The 16,377-nt window shown below is 52.4% G+C and overlaps 2 protein-coding genes across 2 annotated transcripts in view; one reads left to right on the top strand and one right to left on the bottom strand.

The window, feature by feature from the left end:
- Positions 1–1,508: 1,508 nt before the first annotated feature.
- On the bottom strand, positions 1,509–13,438 carry APIP (APAF1 interacting protein). The gene is made up of 7 exons (XM_069739309.1): positions 13,281–13,438; positions 7,216–7,316; positions 7,022–7,070; positions 5,015–5,132; positions 4,521–4,656; positions 4,282–4,449; positions 1,509–1,864 (listed from the first exon to the last, which is right to left on the bottom strand). Exons 1-7 carry the CDS (start codon positions 13,326–13,328, stop codon positions 1,765–1,767), a joined length of 720 nt encoding a protein of 239 aa, XP_069595410.1. The 5' UTR covers positions 13,329–13,438; the 3' UTR covers positions 1,509–1,764.
- A 163-nt stretch (positions 13,439–13,601) lies between these two features.
- PDHX (pyruvate dehydrogenase complex component X) overlaps positions 13,602–16,377 on the top strand; it is an 87,456-nt gene continuing 84,680 nt past the window's right edge. The window contains exon 1 of the mRNA XM_069739307.1: positions 13,602–13,908. Coding sequence (XP_069595408.1) covers positions 13,782–13,908 — 127 coding nt within the window. The 5' untranslated portion in view covers positions 13,602–13,781. The remainder of the gene's footprint in view (positions 13,909–16,377) is intronic.

The following is a 16,377-nucleotide window of genomic DNA, read 5'->3' on the forward strand; positions in this document are numbered from 1 at the left end:
GCCACAGGCTGATCGCCTCCATGCCACATTGATGCAGTAATTGATGCAAAAGGTGCCCTGACCAAGTATTGACTGCATTTACTGAACATACATTTCAAATTTTAAAATCATTTTTGAAGTTGGCGTTATAAAGTATTCTAATTTATTGAGATAATGAATTTTGGGTTTTCATTGGCTGTAAGCCATAATCATAAACATTAACATAAATAAACACGTGAAATAGATCACTCTGTGTGATGACTCTATATAATATGAGATTCACTTTTTGTATTGAAGAACTGATATAAATTAACTATTTGATGATAATCTAATTTTGTGAAAAGCGCCTGTATATTATCATCACTGTCCCCATTGGGGCTCACAGTCTAAATGTCCTATCACTATGTCTGTGGAGTATGGGAGGAAACCCGCACAAACACAAGGAGAACATGCAAACTTTGCAGGTGTCGTCCTTGGTGGGATTTGTACCCAGGACCCCAGTGCTGCAAAACAACAATGCTAACCACTGAGCCACCATACAATGCTAACCACTGAGCCACCATACAATGCTAACCACTGAGCCACCATACAATGCTAACCCCTGAGCCACCATACAATGCTAACCACTGAGCCACCATACAATGCTAACCACTGAGCCACTGTGCTGCCCCTATGAAGCCTTTAACTTCCCTAGACCACCAGGGAGCCTTACTATGAAACATTTCACTATCCGAGTCCACCAGGGAACTTTATAAACAATGTAGGAATGTACAATAAACTTTTTTCCCCTCCATATTGTCATGTGAGGACTTGTTTTTTGCAGGATCAGTTGTACATTTGAATGACACCATTCACGTTATCGTATATTTGCGGTGTTAGCTGTACGGGGTTAATTCATTTTATATTTTGATAGATCCGACTAATATGGACTTGGCGATAGCAATTATGCTAAATTTTCTTAATTTCCTTTACGAGGGGGAAAAAAAAGGGGGCAATGTATGTGTATATATATATATATATATATACACACACACACACATACATATACATATATATATATATACATATACACACACACACGTTTTTGTTATTTTTTTTTTAGTCTTTATCTTACGTTTTAGTACCTGAACCTTTGATCGCTTCTTCTATATATTGCAATACCATAGCGTATAGCGAAAATGGAGGTTGTCTGAGAAGCCAGGCTGTACCAAGATAGCAGGGTTGGTAGCCCACCCCGGCGACAGCTCCATTTAAAACACCATCATCTAAATGGTTAACAGCAGCGATAGGAGCTCAGCAGATCCTCAGCCCCCTCCACACTAATGGACCCCACTGTGGACGTATATTTACGTCCATTGGCGTGAAATGGGTTAATTTAATCAGTGGTTCGATACCTGAACACTTACACTCCCCGGTGGTTCAGGACGGTCCTGCCCGGCCGTCCACAGATGTCACTTGGACCTTACACCACTACGGACTGTGGAAACATTGGGGGCATTTCCTTTGTGCACAGCCAGCACCACCAGACATAACTTTCTCAAAGTTTATTAAAAATGTCCCCTGCCCGGATCTCCGGACACAATAGGAGGCGAAACGGACGGTTCTTGCTGAGAAATGGATTAAAAGACAAGCAAAAAGGTCAAGTCCTGGACAATAAGGGACTACAAATAAAATCACAGCGGGGAAATCAGCGGTGGACGGGACGTCAGGGGGATGTGGTTGTGAAAAGTTCTCTGGTTTCTTGTGCTGAGACGGAAGCGTCCCTCTTCTTGGAGGGGTTGGAGGTTACACAATCCCATTTTCTTCTGCAGGAAGAGCGGCGGGGTCCAGGCCGAGCTGCTTCATCTGCACCGCAATGTCAAACAGGTAATCGTAGCACTCGCACCTGGGACACAAGACAGAAGGCGAAGGTGAAAGAGTCGCATCGACCACATGGAGAAGCGTTCTGTATGGTGAGCAGAAAGGACAGTTACGTGTCCGTGCAGAGGGGAAGGGGGTGCGCCCTCCGTGCAGAGGGGTAGGGGGAGCGCCCTCCGTGCAGAGGGGTAGGGGGAGCGCCCTCCGTGCAGAGGGGTAGGGGGTGCGCCCTCCGTGCAGAGGGGTAGGGGGTGCGCCCTCCGTGCAGAGGGGTAGGGGGAGCGCCCTCCGTGCAGAGGGGTAGGGGGAGCGCCCTCCGTGCAGAGGGGTAGGGGGTGCGCCCTCCGTGCAGAGGGGTAGGGGGTGCGCCCTCCGTGCAGAGGGGTAGGGGGTGCGCCCTCCGTGCAGAGGGGTAGGGGGTGCGCCCTCCGTGCAGAGGGGTAGGGGGTGCGCCCTCCGTGCAGAGGGGTAGGGGGTGCGCCCTCCGTGCAGAGGGGTAGGGGGAGCGCCCTCCGTGCAGAGGGGTAGGGGGTGCGCCCTCCGTGCAGAGGGGTAGGGGGAGCGCCCTCCGTGCAGAGGGGTAGGGGGTGCGCCCTCCGTGCAGAGGGGTAGGGGGTGCGCCCTCCGTGCAGAGGGGTAGGGGGAGCGCCCTCCGTGCAGAGGGGTAGGGGGTGCGCCCTCCGTGCAGAGGGGTAGGGGGTGCGCCCTCCGTGCAGAGGGGTAGGGGGAGCGCCCTCCGTGCAGAGGGGTAGGGGGTGCGCCCTCCGTGCAGAGGGGTAGGGGGAGCGCCCTCCGTGCAGAGGGGTAGGGGGTGCGCCCTCCGTGCAGAGGGGTAGGGGGAGCGCCCTCCGTGCAGAGGGGTAGGGGGTGCGCCCTCCGTGCAGAGGGGTAGGGGGTGCGCCCTCCGTGCAGAGGGGTAGGGGGAGCGCCCTCCGTGCAGAGGGGTAGGGGGTGCGCCCTCCGTGCAGAGGGGTAGGGGGAGCGCCCTCCGTGCAGAGGGGTAGGGGGTGCGCCCTCCGTGCAGAGGGGTAGGGGGAGCGCCCTCCGTGCAGAGGGGTAGGGGGAGCGCCCTCCGTGCAGAGGGGTAGGGGGAGCACCCTCCGTGCAGAGGGGTAGGGGGAGCACCCTCCGTGCAGAGGGGTAGGGGGAGCACCCTCCGTGCAGAGGGGTAGGGGGAGCGCCCTCCGTGCAGAGGGGTAGGGGGAGCGCCCTCCGTGCAGAGGGGTAGGGGGAGCGCCCTCCGTGCAGAGGGGTAAGGGGAGCGCCCTCCGTGCAGAGGGGTAGGGGGTGCGCCCTCCGTGCAGAGAGGTAGGGGGTGCGCCCTCCGTGCAGAGGGGTAGGGGGAGCACCCTCCGTGCAGAGGGGTAGGGGGAGCGCCCTCCGTGCAGAGGGGTAGGGGGAGCGCCCTCCGTGCAGAGGGGTAGGGGGAGCGCCCTCCGTGCAGAGGGGTAGGGGGAGCGCCCTCCGTGCAGAGGGGTAGGGGGAGCGCCCTCCGTGCAGAGGGGTAGGGGGTGCGCCCTCCGTGCAGAGAGGTAGGGGGTGCGCCCTCCGTGCAGAGGGGTAGGGGGAGCGTGCGGAGCTCATTCTGAGTTTCTGGCACATGTAAACATGCCACCGATGAGCAAAACGCTCATATATTGACTGAATGGATCGTTCGTGTGGATCATTAAATCATCATGATTGGCAGCAGAGTGAACTGTATTAATCATCGCTCTGTCCCCGGATACCTCGTATTTCCAATTTACAGGCCCCATATCTGCCGGATGTTATTTGGGACCATGAGAACACGTAATTCTCCATCTACACAGGACGTGACAACTGCGTCCTAATCTCTGCTGCCATCGCACCCACAGGACATGATGATCATATCTCATCATCGGAAGTTACAGGGCACAATATTTTTATTTCCCCAGGAGCCGATGATAGAGGTGGAATCTGTGCCGGTTGAAAACATATGCACGCTCCTCCGAATGTGCACAATGGGGTCAGTTGAGATCAGACAATCACCAGCTATGGTGTATGGGCACTTAAAAGGGATTTGAGGATTATTTTTTTTTCTTAAAATAAATGCATTTGTGGCTATAAATTATTTTTGCAATTGGGTTTCATTACACATTTTGCGCCGTTTGGATTTTCCAGGCTCTTAAATTTATTGTCTTTGGTCATATATGAGCAAGAGGAGCTCAGAAATAAAAAGACAGATAAAAGAGGTACTCTCTGGGCAGAACGAGCTCACTTAAGGATTCTCAGTTAACTCACTCTGCAGCCAGCAACAGTCTGCGCAACATAAAGGCTACAGAAGGCAAACCGTGCACTTGTAGCCCCCGAATGCAGGCACTGTTGTTTAAAAAGTGTGCCCCCATCAACAGATGGTCATTCTGATAAACGGACATCCTCAAAATGTCCTAATAAAGCTTCTTAGGGACAGTCGTATTATAGACCTACATAGTTTTGGCTTTCTCCCAAGTGTCTCCCCAGACGTAGACCCCGTGACGACGAACCAGCACCGCGCAGGAATCGGGATACTCCTCCATGGCTCTCGCCATTCGATCTTTCAGGTCTCTTTCTTCGGGGGTGTTCTCCACGATGGGGACCACCAGCACGTCATCATATCTGGGAAGTGACATAACGGCTATAAATACAGGGCGTTCCTATGGGCAGCAGGCAGAAGCATCCGCCATTACCGGTAATATTCCCCGCTTCTGCACTTCCTGATTCCTTTAATCATTTCTTGGTGCGTGATCCGAAATTCCTTCCCCGGAAACAGCAGCGTGGAGAGGACGGCGGCTTTAGAGTGAGTGTGGATCACGGCTCCAGCACCTGAAAGGACGAGGGGGTCACAATTATCTGCTGCGGTGCCTGAGAGCATCGGCTCCGATAATGCTCTCTGCACACGCACATTATGTACACGCACATGAAATGCTGTAATAGTCTATAACAGCCAGTAGTCCCCGTTCCCCAAATTAAAGGGGTTACACCAAGACTGGAGGTGATAAGTATCCAATCGCTGGGGGTCCAACTGCTGGGGTCCCGCTCGTTCCTAAGAACGGGGGTCCGAGAAGCCCCATCTGAATGTGTTCCTGGTACATGGCCAGTCTTGTGGGGTGCGGAGGACACATGGCAGCTCTTACTTCACGTAACGAGGCGGTGTGACAATTGGCTGATCAATGCTTCTTACCTCGCATGGTGTAAGCGTTCATAAATAGGGGGGTGCACTGACTTTTCTTCAGATTCTTGTACGGTGGGGGGCAGCTGATGTCTCGCTCATCGATATCGCAGATAAACAGATCATCCGGCTGCGGGAAGGGGAACAGAGCGTTACTACTGGTCACCAGGGGACGGTCCAATGGATTAAAGGGGCACGTTTATCGTAAAGTAAGATATTCCATCACTTTCTATATAGTAGGGGGTGATGACACAACATCCCTTTAAGAGACTGCAAACCATCGCTATTATATATGTGATACTGGACGTCATTAAAATCCGCTTAGGGCCAAACTAAGCTTATGGGGGGACGAGTAATAGTCATCCTACGCCATGGTGGTCGTCTTCTGGGTGAGACCGCACTACAAGTCTCATCATGCCCACCCACAGTGGTAGCGTCGGAGCAGCCAGCATGGCGTTAATTGCTTATTAAATGGAAGAATTAAGTTCTATAGTTTTCTTTTTAGAAATGTGAATTTCCAGACACCGGGTAATAAATGGCGTAAGTGACGTGTGGCGGTGATCGGCCGTCCCCGGCGGCTGCCGTGGAAGCAGAAAACAACAGCTGAAAATGGAAAATACTCAAAAAGCGATTAGGCGGCCGTGTGTTGTTCTGTACGGGAGAAGTACGGCGCCGGGACGTCCCCCGCAGCGAGGGGGTCTCATCATCCGCTCTGCACACACTGAGATGACGCCATTCTGACGCTGATCGCATTAATAAGAGTCTGTGGAAATATCATGGCTGGAGGCCGCGCCGTCGTCCCGGCTGACCCTGTCGCCACGGATTAGCGCCGTCTCCGTCTATAGCTGTCACCGTCCTCGGCTGGATGCGCTGCCGGCATCGTATGCTAATGAGGACAGTCGCAAACAGACACCGATGGAAGGGTTAAAAAGTAAAAAAAAAAACAAAAACAAAAAAAACACAATAATATCACCATAAAGTTAATGTTTTTTGCATTCTCATTTCCTCCTTTTTCCAGGACCAGAATAAAATAGTAAAAATTCCAAGTGGTGTTTAAAAGGTGAAAAACCTGCAACTACGCCATTTTTTTTAAAAAAATTGTTGTTACGGTATTTATTGTGTGCTAGAAATGGCGCTTCATTGCGATACTCCAGCTCAGTGCGATAAGCCCGTATAGTTTTCTTTATTTTATGATTTTTTTTTTCTTCTAGACTTCTCTTTTGTATACTTTATATTTTTCTATGGATGGAGCCATGCGAGGGATTTTTTGTGAACATGCGACGTTTTCCAAGCTTTTTATTGCATTTTTGGGGTGAAGTCCGGTGAATGAAAAACGTCAATTCTGACCTTTGATTTTTTTTTCCCCATTGTGTACCTTATGGGTTAATTCACTTTATATTTTAATAGATTGGACTTTCACGGATTTTTTTTTTTAATTGGTAAAACATTTACGACCATAATATCTCAGTTAGGAATGATCTTTTAGGTTAGTCTTAGCCTTAAAGAATTGCTCCATCTTCATGGAAAATTGTTTGTATAGACAAGCGCTATGCTAAACTACCAATTTATGACCATGGGAATACAAAATGTGACGGCCCGGAGCCGCCACTAGAGGGAGCCTACTGAAGACAGAGTTATTATTGTGTTCAATGGCAGCTGTATAAGTCCGTGTACACACAGCTCCCCCTGGTGGTAGCAGAAAGCAACCGACATGTAATCATTTAAGGTTGCAACGAGACAACCCCATCTCTACAAGCAGTCAGTGGTTTTAACGTTCCCTACAGATTGTGAATGGCAGACCATGTAAGGTGCGGTGGAGTCCGGGGTCCCGATATGACGACCATATGTCTTAGGAGACGGCCCAAGTGGGAAATGTCTTTATGGATGACCTAGAGGACAGCGGCCCTCCTCTGCTAGCCAGGAGACCACTGACTCGCTCTCTGGAGGACTGTGCAGATCCTGTTTTATACCTCCTGGACGGACTGTGGACCGACTTTACTGTGTCCGCAATTATCATACCTGAATTCTTTCTTTTTGGACTCCTGAAGGTGCAATGTATATTTCATCCCTAGTAATAAAAAAAAAAAGAAAAGAAAAAGAAATTAAAACATTAAAAGTTCTGCATAGGAGCTGTGTACACGGAACGGTAAGTCAGTAATGTATGGTCGCGAGTGACTTGCTGGTAATACGGGGAGGAGACGTTCACAACTTACTCGTATTTTATGCTGATGCCGCCGCCGGTTCCGGTCACCCAGCCCAGGTTGTAGAACTGTCTGCACAGCTCCGGGATCAGGTTTCTCGGGTGTCCTTTCTCCTGCAAGAAAACAAAGACATAAAGCTGTAAAATGCAAAGCCTCCTGGGAAAAGTATATGCAAATTAGATTTCCTCCAGCAGGAAGAAAGCAGCTGATCCCCTTGTTCTGTGCACCACACACTGTATATGCTGTACGCACCACACACACTGTATACACACCACACACACACTATATACGCCGTACGCACCACACACACACTGTATATACACACTGTATACACACTGAATACACACCACACACAGTATATGCTGTACGCACCACACACACTGTATACGCACCACACACACTGTATACGCACCACACACACTGTATATGCTGTACGCACCACACACACTGTATACGCACCACACCCACTGTATACGCACCACACACACTGTATACACACCACACACACTGTATATGCTGTACGCACAACACACACACTGTATACACACCCCACACACTGTATATGCTGTACGCACAACACACACTGTATACGCACCACACCCACTGTATACGCACCACACACACTGTATACACACCACACACACTGTATATGCTGTACGCACCACACACACTGTATACGCACCACACCCACTGTATACGCACCACACACACTGTATACACACCACACACACTGTATATGCTGTACGCACAACACACACACTGTATACACACCCCACACACTGTATATGCTGTACGCACAACACACTGTATACACACCACACACTGTATATGCTGTACGCACAACACACACACTGTATACACACCCCACACACTGTATATGCTGTACGCACAACACACTGTATACACACCACACACACTGTATATGCTGTACGCACCACACACACTGTATACACACCCCACACACTGTATATGCTGTACGCACCACACACACTGTATACACACCCCACACACTGTATATGCTGTACGCACAACACACTGTATACACACCCCACACACTGTATATGCTGTACGCACAACACACTGTATACACACCCCACACACTGTATATGCTGTACGCACCACACACACTGTATACACACCCCACACACTGTATATGCTGTACGCACCACACACACTGTATACACACCCCACACACTGTATATGCTGTACGCACAACACACTGTATACACACCCCACACACTGTATATGCTGTACGCACAACACACTGTATACACACCACACACACTGTATATGCTGTACGCACCACACACACTGTATACACACCCCACACACTGTATATGCTGTACGCACAACACACACACTGTATACACACCACACACACTGTATATGCTGTACGCACAACACACACACTGTATACACACCCCACACACTGTATATGCTGTACGCACAACACACACTGTATACACACCACACACACTGTATATGCTGTACGCACAACACACTGTATACACACCCCACACACTGTATATGCTGTACGCACCACACACACACTGTATACACACCCCACACACTGTATACGCTGTACGCACAACACACTGTATACACACCCCACACACTGTATATGCTGTACGCACCACACACTGTATACGCACTACACACACTGTATACGCCATACGCACCCTGTATACTCACCACACACACTGTATACACACCACACACAGTATATGCTGTACGCACCACACACACTGTATACGCACCACACACACACTGTATACACCGTACGCACCACACACTGTATACGCCGTATGCACCACACACACTGTATACACACCACACACAGTATATGCTGTACACACCACACACACTGTATACGCACTACACACACTGTATACGCCATACGCACCCTGTATACTCACCACACACAGTATATGCTGTACGCACCACACACACTGTATACGCACCACACACACTGTATACACACCCCACACACTGTATATGCTGTACGCACAACACACTGTACACACACCACACACACTGTATATGCTGTACGCACCACACACACTGTATACGCACTACACACACTGTATACACCGTACGCACCACACACTGTATACACACCACACACACACTGTATACGCCGTACGCACCACACACACTGTATACACACCACACACACACACACTGTATACACCGTACGCACCACACACTGTATACACACCACACACACACACTGTATACACACCACACACACTGTATACACCGTACGCACCACACACACACTGTATACACACCACACACACACTGTATACACCGTACGCACCACACACACTGTATACACACCACACACACACTGTATACACACCACACACACACTGTATACGCCGTACGCACCACACACACTGTATACACACCACACACACTGTATACACACCACACACTGTATACACCGTACGTACCACACACACTGTATACGCCCCACACTGTATATGCTGTACACACCACACACTGTATACACCACACACACTGTATACGCCCCACACACACTGTATACATACACTGTATATGCTGTACGCACCAGACACTGTATATGCTGTACGCACCACACACACTGTATACGCACCACACACACACTGTATACACCGTACGCACCACACACTGTATACACACCACACACACACTGTATACACCGTACGCACCACACACTGTATACACCGTACGCACCACACACTGTATACACACCACACACACACTGTATACACCGTACGCACCACACACACTGTATACACACCACACACACTGTATACACACCACACACACACTGTATACGCCGTACGCACCACACACACTGTATACACACACCACACACACTGTATACGCCGTACGCACCACACACTGTATACACCGTACGTACCACACACACTGTATACGCCCCACACTGTATATGCTGTACGCACCACACACTGTATACACCACACACACTGTATACGCCCCACACACACTGTATACATACACTGTATATGCTGTACGCACCACACACACACTGTATACGCCGTACGCACCACACATACACACTCTACACGCACCACACACACTCTGTACACGCAGCACTGTATACGCCATACGCAGTGCGCACACACTGTATACGCCGTAAACACCACACACACTGTATACGCCGTACGCACCATGCACACTGTATACGCCATAGGCACCACACACGCACACTGTACACGCAGCACTGTATACGCCATACGCAGCGCACACACACTGTATACGCTGGCCGCAGCCTCTTGTGCGGTACCACCAGTGGATCACCGTCGCGAACATGCCGCCGCCGGGATCAGCCGAATGATTCACTGACTGCTGCCATCTTTGTACAGGAGGAGCGCATGCGCAGTTTTAATGTGACCGCCGCTATCTGCCTGCACAAAGATGGCGGTGGTCAGAATTCCGCGCAGGCGCAGTGAATCATTCGCCTGATCCCGGCGGCAGATGCGCGACCTGTCTACAGGCAGAGGACGCCGGTCACATTAAAGGGGTTTTCCCACGAACGAAAGTTCATTTTAAAAACTGTCTGTGTCTGACCGTGTACGGAGCATAGCACATCTCCTGGGCCGGGGAGGAAGCAAAAGACAATACTGACATTACAGCAGGGGATCGCGGAGGAGACATTTTGTGAGGTAAAATATTTCACTGACTGTTTTTAAACAATATTTTACCTCACAAAATGTGATTAGTTTCTCATGCTGAATCGGCACGCGAAAACAATGGCAGCATGCTGGGATGGCACACACCCATAGACTTATATGTGAAACATCGCACTGCACTCGGATGTCACCAGAGTGCAGTGCGATTCCTACTGACACCAGCAGCAGACGAGATGGAGAAATTAATTTCCCAGTCTCCTCCGCAGCTGTGTTGCGTTCCTCCAAAGTGAGAGGATCGGAGATCAGAGCACTGACCCCCGGCTCCCGCTCGTAGCAGCCGAGTGTGAGGTCTGTCTGAGGCCTGCGATTGGCTTCATGGAGGTCACATACGGATACAAAGAGCCTGAAGATGAGCGAGGCACCCCGAAGGGACCGCAAGACGTCCATCACAGGCCTCAGACAAGAAACGAAGAAGGAAGGGGGCACAAGGCCGGAGGGGGAACAAGGGGAGCGCGAGGCAGTAGGTGTGGGGGTGCCCAAAAGGGAGCGCGAGGCCGTAGGAGGGGGTGCCCAAAAGGGAGCGCGACGCCGGAGGGGGGGGGGGGGGGTGCCCAAAAGGGAGCGCGACGCCAGAGGGGGGGGTGCCCAAAAGGGAGCGTGACGCCAGAGGGGGGGGGGGGGGTGCCCAAAAGGGAGCGTGACGCCGGAGGGGGGGTGCCCAAAAGGGAGCGTGACGCCAGAGGGGGGGTGCCCAAAAGGGAGCGCGACGCCAGAGGGGGGGGGGGGTGCCCAAAAGGGAGCGTGACGCCGGAGGGGGGGGGTGCCCAAAAGGGAGCGCGACGCCAGAGGGGGGGGTGCCCAAAAGGGAGCGTGACGCCAGAGGGGGGGGGGGGGTGCCCAAAAGGGAGCGTGACGCCAGAGGGGGGGTGCCCAAAAGGGAGCGTGACGCCAGAGGGGGGGGTGCCCAAAAGGGAGCGCGACGCCAGAGGGGGGGGGGTGCCCAAAAGGGAGCGTGACGCCGGAGGGGGGGGGTGCCCAAAAGGGAGCGCGACGCCAGAGGGGGGGGGTGCCCAAAAGGGAGCGTGACGCCAGAGGGGGGGGTGCCCAAAAGGGAGCGTGACGCCAGAGGGGGGGTGCCCAAAAGGGAGCGTGACGCCAGAGGGGGGGTGCCCAAAAGGGAGCGCGACGCCAGAGGGGGGGGGGGGTGCCCAAAAGGGAGCGTGACGCCGGAGGGGGGGGTGCCCAAAAGGGAGCGCGATGCCGGAGGGGGGGGGGGGGGTGCCCAAAAGGGAGCGCGACGCCGAAGGGGGGGGGGTGCCCAAAAGGGAGCGCGACGCCAGAGGGGGGGGTGCCCAAAAGGGAGCGTGACGCCGGAGGGGGGGGGGGGTGCCCAAAAGGGAGCGTGACGCCAGAGGGGGGGTGCCCAAAAGGGAGCGTGACGCCGGAGGGGGGGGGGGGGGTGCCCAAAAGGGAGCGTGACGCCAGAGGGGGGGTGCCCAAAAGGGAGCGTGACGCCAGAGGGGGGGTGCCCAAAAGGGAGCGCGACGCCAGAGGGGGGGGGGTGCCCAAAAGGGAGCGCGACGCCGGAGGGGGGGGGGTGCCCAAAAGGGAGCGTGACGCCGGAGGGGGGGGGGGGTGCCCAAAAGGGAGCGCGATGCCGGAGGGGGGGGGGGTGCCCAAAAGGGAGCGCGACGCCGAAGGGGGGGGGGGTGCCCAAAAGGGAGCGCGACGCCAGAGGGGGGGGTGCCCAAAAGGGAGCGTGACGCCGGAGGGGGGGTGCGCAAAAGGGAGCGCGATGCCGGAGGGGGGGGGGGTGCCCAAAAGGGAGCGTGACGCCGGAGGGGGGGTGCCCAAAAGGGAGCGCGATGCCGGAGGGGGGGGGGGGGGTGCCCAAAAGGGAGCGCGACGCCGGAGGGGGGGTGCCCAAAAGGGAGGGCGAGACCGGACCCAAAGGGAGCGCGACGCCAGAGGGGGGAGGGCCAAAGGGAGCGCGACGCCAGAGGGGGGGGGCAAAGGGAGCGCAATGCCGGAGGGGGGCACAAATGGGAGCGCGACGCCGGAGGGGGCACAAAAGAAGAAATATGAAGAAAGGAAGAGAAAATGGGAGAAAGGAAGAGAAAATGGGAGAAAGGAAGAGAAAATGGGAGGAAGGAAAGATCCTCGGCCGCCGCCCGGGAGCTGTGCGGACAGTGGGGCAGACAGAGGCTTCTTCTCCCCTTTCCTGACCGGATACATCGCGGTTTTGCACCATTCATCCGTCACATTTTATTTTCCCAAAAATAGAATTTCAAAAATTTGGGGTGAAATTCGTAGTGAAATGTAAACATTCGCCCGTCACTTCCCAGGACACAACAGGACACACCGGGATTCTCCGAGCCCGGCCCCGTACAGCCTCCCTCCCCGTGTGACAGAGCCGGCCCCGCCATACTGCACCTTGGCGTTGTCGGTCTGGTTGCACACGTCCCCGTTGCAGTAGTACATGGCTCCGGGATTGCGCGGCTCCCGTGCTCGGTGTCACATCCCCGGGGCTGTCTGTGTTGCTGTCACTCGCTGCTGACCGTTGAGGACCTGGCCTCACACTGGAGGCTTCGCTGTCCTCCTAATCATTTGTCTCCGCAGCCTCCGGCGCCGAGTCTATCGTGTACGTATCGTACTTGTTCTACAACAAAATGGCGTCCGGCCGTACACTTCCATTGCGTCATCCGGAGACACATTTTATGCAGAGTTGTGTCTCATTTTCTCCTCTGGTGTTTTATTTTCGGATTTGTGTTTTTAAAACTGTCTCAAATTTTAACTAAACTCTTCTGAGGTTTTTATTCCGGGGAGAAGAGCCGCGGTTTGAGCCGCAGCTGGAGGCGTTTTGTGAACAGCGGCCGCTGGGTGGTCTTCTGTCAGGCGCGCGGCGGGCAGCCCCTTGTCAGGGACCAGCGGAAGATGGCGGCCTCCTTGAGACTCGGCTGCCGAGGAATCGTCAGGTCGTTTGTCGCCGGTCTCCGGAGCGCGGGTCAGGGCGGCGCTGCCGGTGGTTTCAGGCTCCTTCACACGACTGAGAGACAATGGGGTAAGATGGCGCTGTTCATGACCTGTTCTGAGCTGTCAGGGGCGGTGCTGGGACTTCTAGTTCCACAGCTGGAGGAAGGAGCTCATTCCATGTCGTGGCTGCTCGTCTGCACATAATCAGAGCCAATGGCACGAGAGACGCCTTGTCGTGGCTACCAGGTACACATGAAGCGGCCAATTTATGCGCTAAACTTTCTCAATTTTTCATATTTCTAGTGCAGTAATGCAGTTCAGTTTTCATATTTTGTGTTTGTAAGTTTTGTCGCCGCAGAGCGCTGCCTTATTTATATGATTGTGTATGAGTTGGTGACTCTAGGTTACCTCCTGTTCACACCTAGTCTATGTGTGGATGTGTTTTTTTGTTATTTTTTTTCCTCCAGAGCTGAACTCTCCTGTGATGACCGGACATAATCCGAGAGCTGGATAATTCATGGGTCATCTGAGTGGCAGAACGGAACGGCTTCGCTTGTTCTTGCCCCTGTATCGGTCCTAGGAGCGAGAACGGCTTCTGTTTCCGAGAGTTCTCTTGTTTCTTCAATTTGTGGACACTGCGTTTGCGACGCTTTCTTGGTCGCTCATTTCAGTCAATAAAAAAATTTCTAGAGGTGGCTCCCCGTCCTTAGGGTCTTTGAAGGACTTTGTCTTGGGAAGACCTGTCCTCGTACTGCCCGAGTGGCTCCACCGGTCTGCGCTGTGGGATCCTATGCCCCATGTGCGTGCTGGGGGTCTGCGCCCCGTCTGTTCTCTGGGGTCCTGCACCCCACAGGAGGAGGAGGAGGTGAGCTGTGACATCACCTATTGTGAATGGTGGATCCTGTGTTATCTACTGTATATAGAGGTGTTATCAGTCATTGAACAGGAGGAGGAGGTGAGCTGTGACATCACCTATTGTGAATGGTGGATCCTGTGTTATCTACTGTATATAGAGGGGTTATCAGTCATTGTACAGGAGGAGGAGGTGAGCTGTGACATCACCTATTGTGAATGGTGGATCCTGTGTTATCTACTGTATATAGAGGTGTTATCAGTCATTGTACAGGAGGAGGAGGAGGTGAGCTGTGACATCACCTATTGTGAATGGTGGATCCTGTGTTATCTACTGTATATAGAGGTGTTATCAGTCATTGTACAGGAGGAGGAGGTGAGCTGTGACATCACCTATTGTGAACGGTGGATCCTGTGTTATCTACTGTATATAGAGGTGTTATCAGTCATTGTACAGGAGGGGGAGGTGAGCTGTGACACCACCTATTGTGAATGGTGGATCCTGTGTTATCTACTGCATATAGAGGTATTATCAGTCATTGTACAGGAGGTGGAGGTGAGCTGTGACATCACCTATTGTGAATGGTGGATCCTGTGTTATTTACTGTATATAGAGGTGTTATCAGTCATTGTACAGGAGGAGGTGAGCTGTGACATCACCTATAGCTCACCTCTTCCTCCTGAACAATGACTGATAACACCTCTATATACAGTAGATTACACAGGATCCACCATTCACAATTGGAGATATCACAGCTCCCCTCCTCCTCCTGTATTTTTATTTACCCCAAAAAAGTATTTTTTGCAATCCTCTGGTTACTCTAACTGGTAGGTCTCCTTTTTTTTAATGTTTCACCCCCCCTGCTATTGCCAGCAAATTAGTGAGGCGTTGTAGCCCCCCGACCTGTGGATCGCCCAGGATCTGTTTTTGGGAAGGGAGCAGAGATGTTTCCGTAATCCTGGATTAATCTGAATTGCCTGTAATGCCAGTGTCTCCCCACTAGATGGCACAGACTGACCACGTTTTGTCTGTGGGGCTCCTGTGTCGGTTTTCCCTTCTCCCTGTGGAAATGTGATGTAATCAGGTCAGTCCTCGGTGGGTCGCCAGAACAGGGGAGTGTTGTGGGGGGTGAGGTTGGGAAAGAAAAGTGAAGGGATGATAACGGCGCATTGCCGTACAAAGAGGCATGCATTTCCCAGCCTGTGCCAGAATGTCACCGGTACCCTGCAAAAATCAGATTTGTAATTTTTTTTATTTTTATTTTGCAAGTCTGCGCAATGGTCTCGTCATTCATAGACTGTGGAACTTGTAGTGACAGTAACACTGTGAGCGACACCATCACCGGATCCTCCTGCATCCTCCTGACGGGTGCAGCCATTCATTCACCTGCCAGGAGCAAGTGAAACTTTTCCTGCCCATCATTGTCCGCTGCTTCTCGTCTTAAAGGCACGGCACCGGGCGTGATGACTATTCTAAAAAATGTGCTAAAAGGGGATAATGATGAGTACTGGATACCAGACCAAAAGAATTTCGCACCTTTCTCTGAAACTGCATGACGGAATTTTAAAGCCCAGAAATGAGCTAATCAAAGGGGCAGCGGGACCCCTGCCGATCGAGGAGTTGTCACTTGTCTTGAATTCCATAAGACCCCTTTAAGTCAACTATGCTATTACAAGGATAGGCAGGAGTGAGTCCCAGGGGTGA

This window comes from Ranitomeya imitator, chromosome 9 (assembly GCF_032444005.1).
Source record: "Ranitomeya imitator isolate aRanImi1 chromosome 9, aRanImi1.pri, whole genome shotgun sequence".
Classification (NCBI taxonomy): domain Eukaryota; kingdom Metazoa; phylum Chordata; class Amphibia; order Anura; family Dendrobatidae; genus Ranitomeya; species Ranitomeya imitator.

Excerpts from the sequence above, each read along its gene's own strand:
- APIP (XM_069739309.1), bottom strand. The coding sequence starts at position 13,328 with ATGTACTACTGCAACGGGGACGTGTGCAACCAGACCGACAACGCCAAG. Across the intron at positions 7,071-7,215 it reads GGCATCAGCATAAAATACGA|GGATGAAATATACATTGCAC; the intron begins GTAAGTTGTGAA and ends TTTTATTACTAG. Across the intron at positions 1,865-4,281 it reads TGGGAGAAAGCCAAAACTAT|GTGCGAGTGCTACGATTACC; the intron begins GTAGGTCTATAA and ends CTTGTGTCCCAG.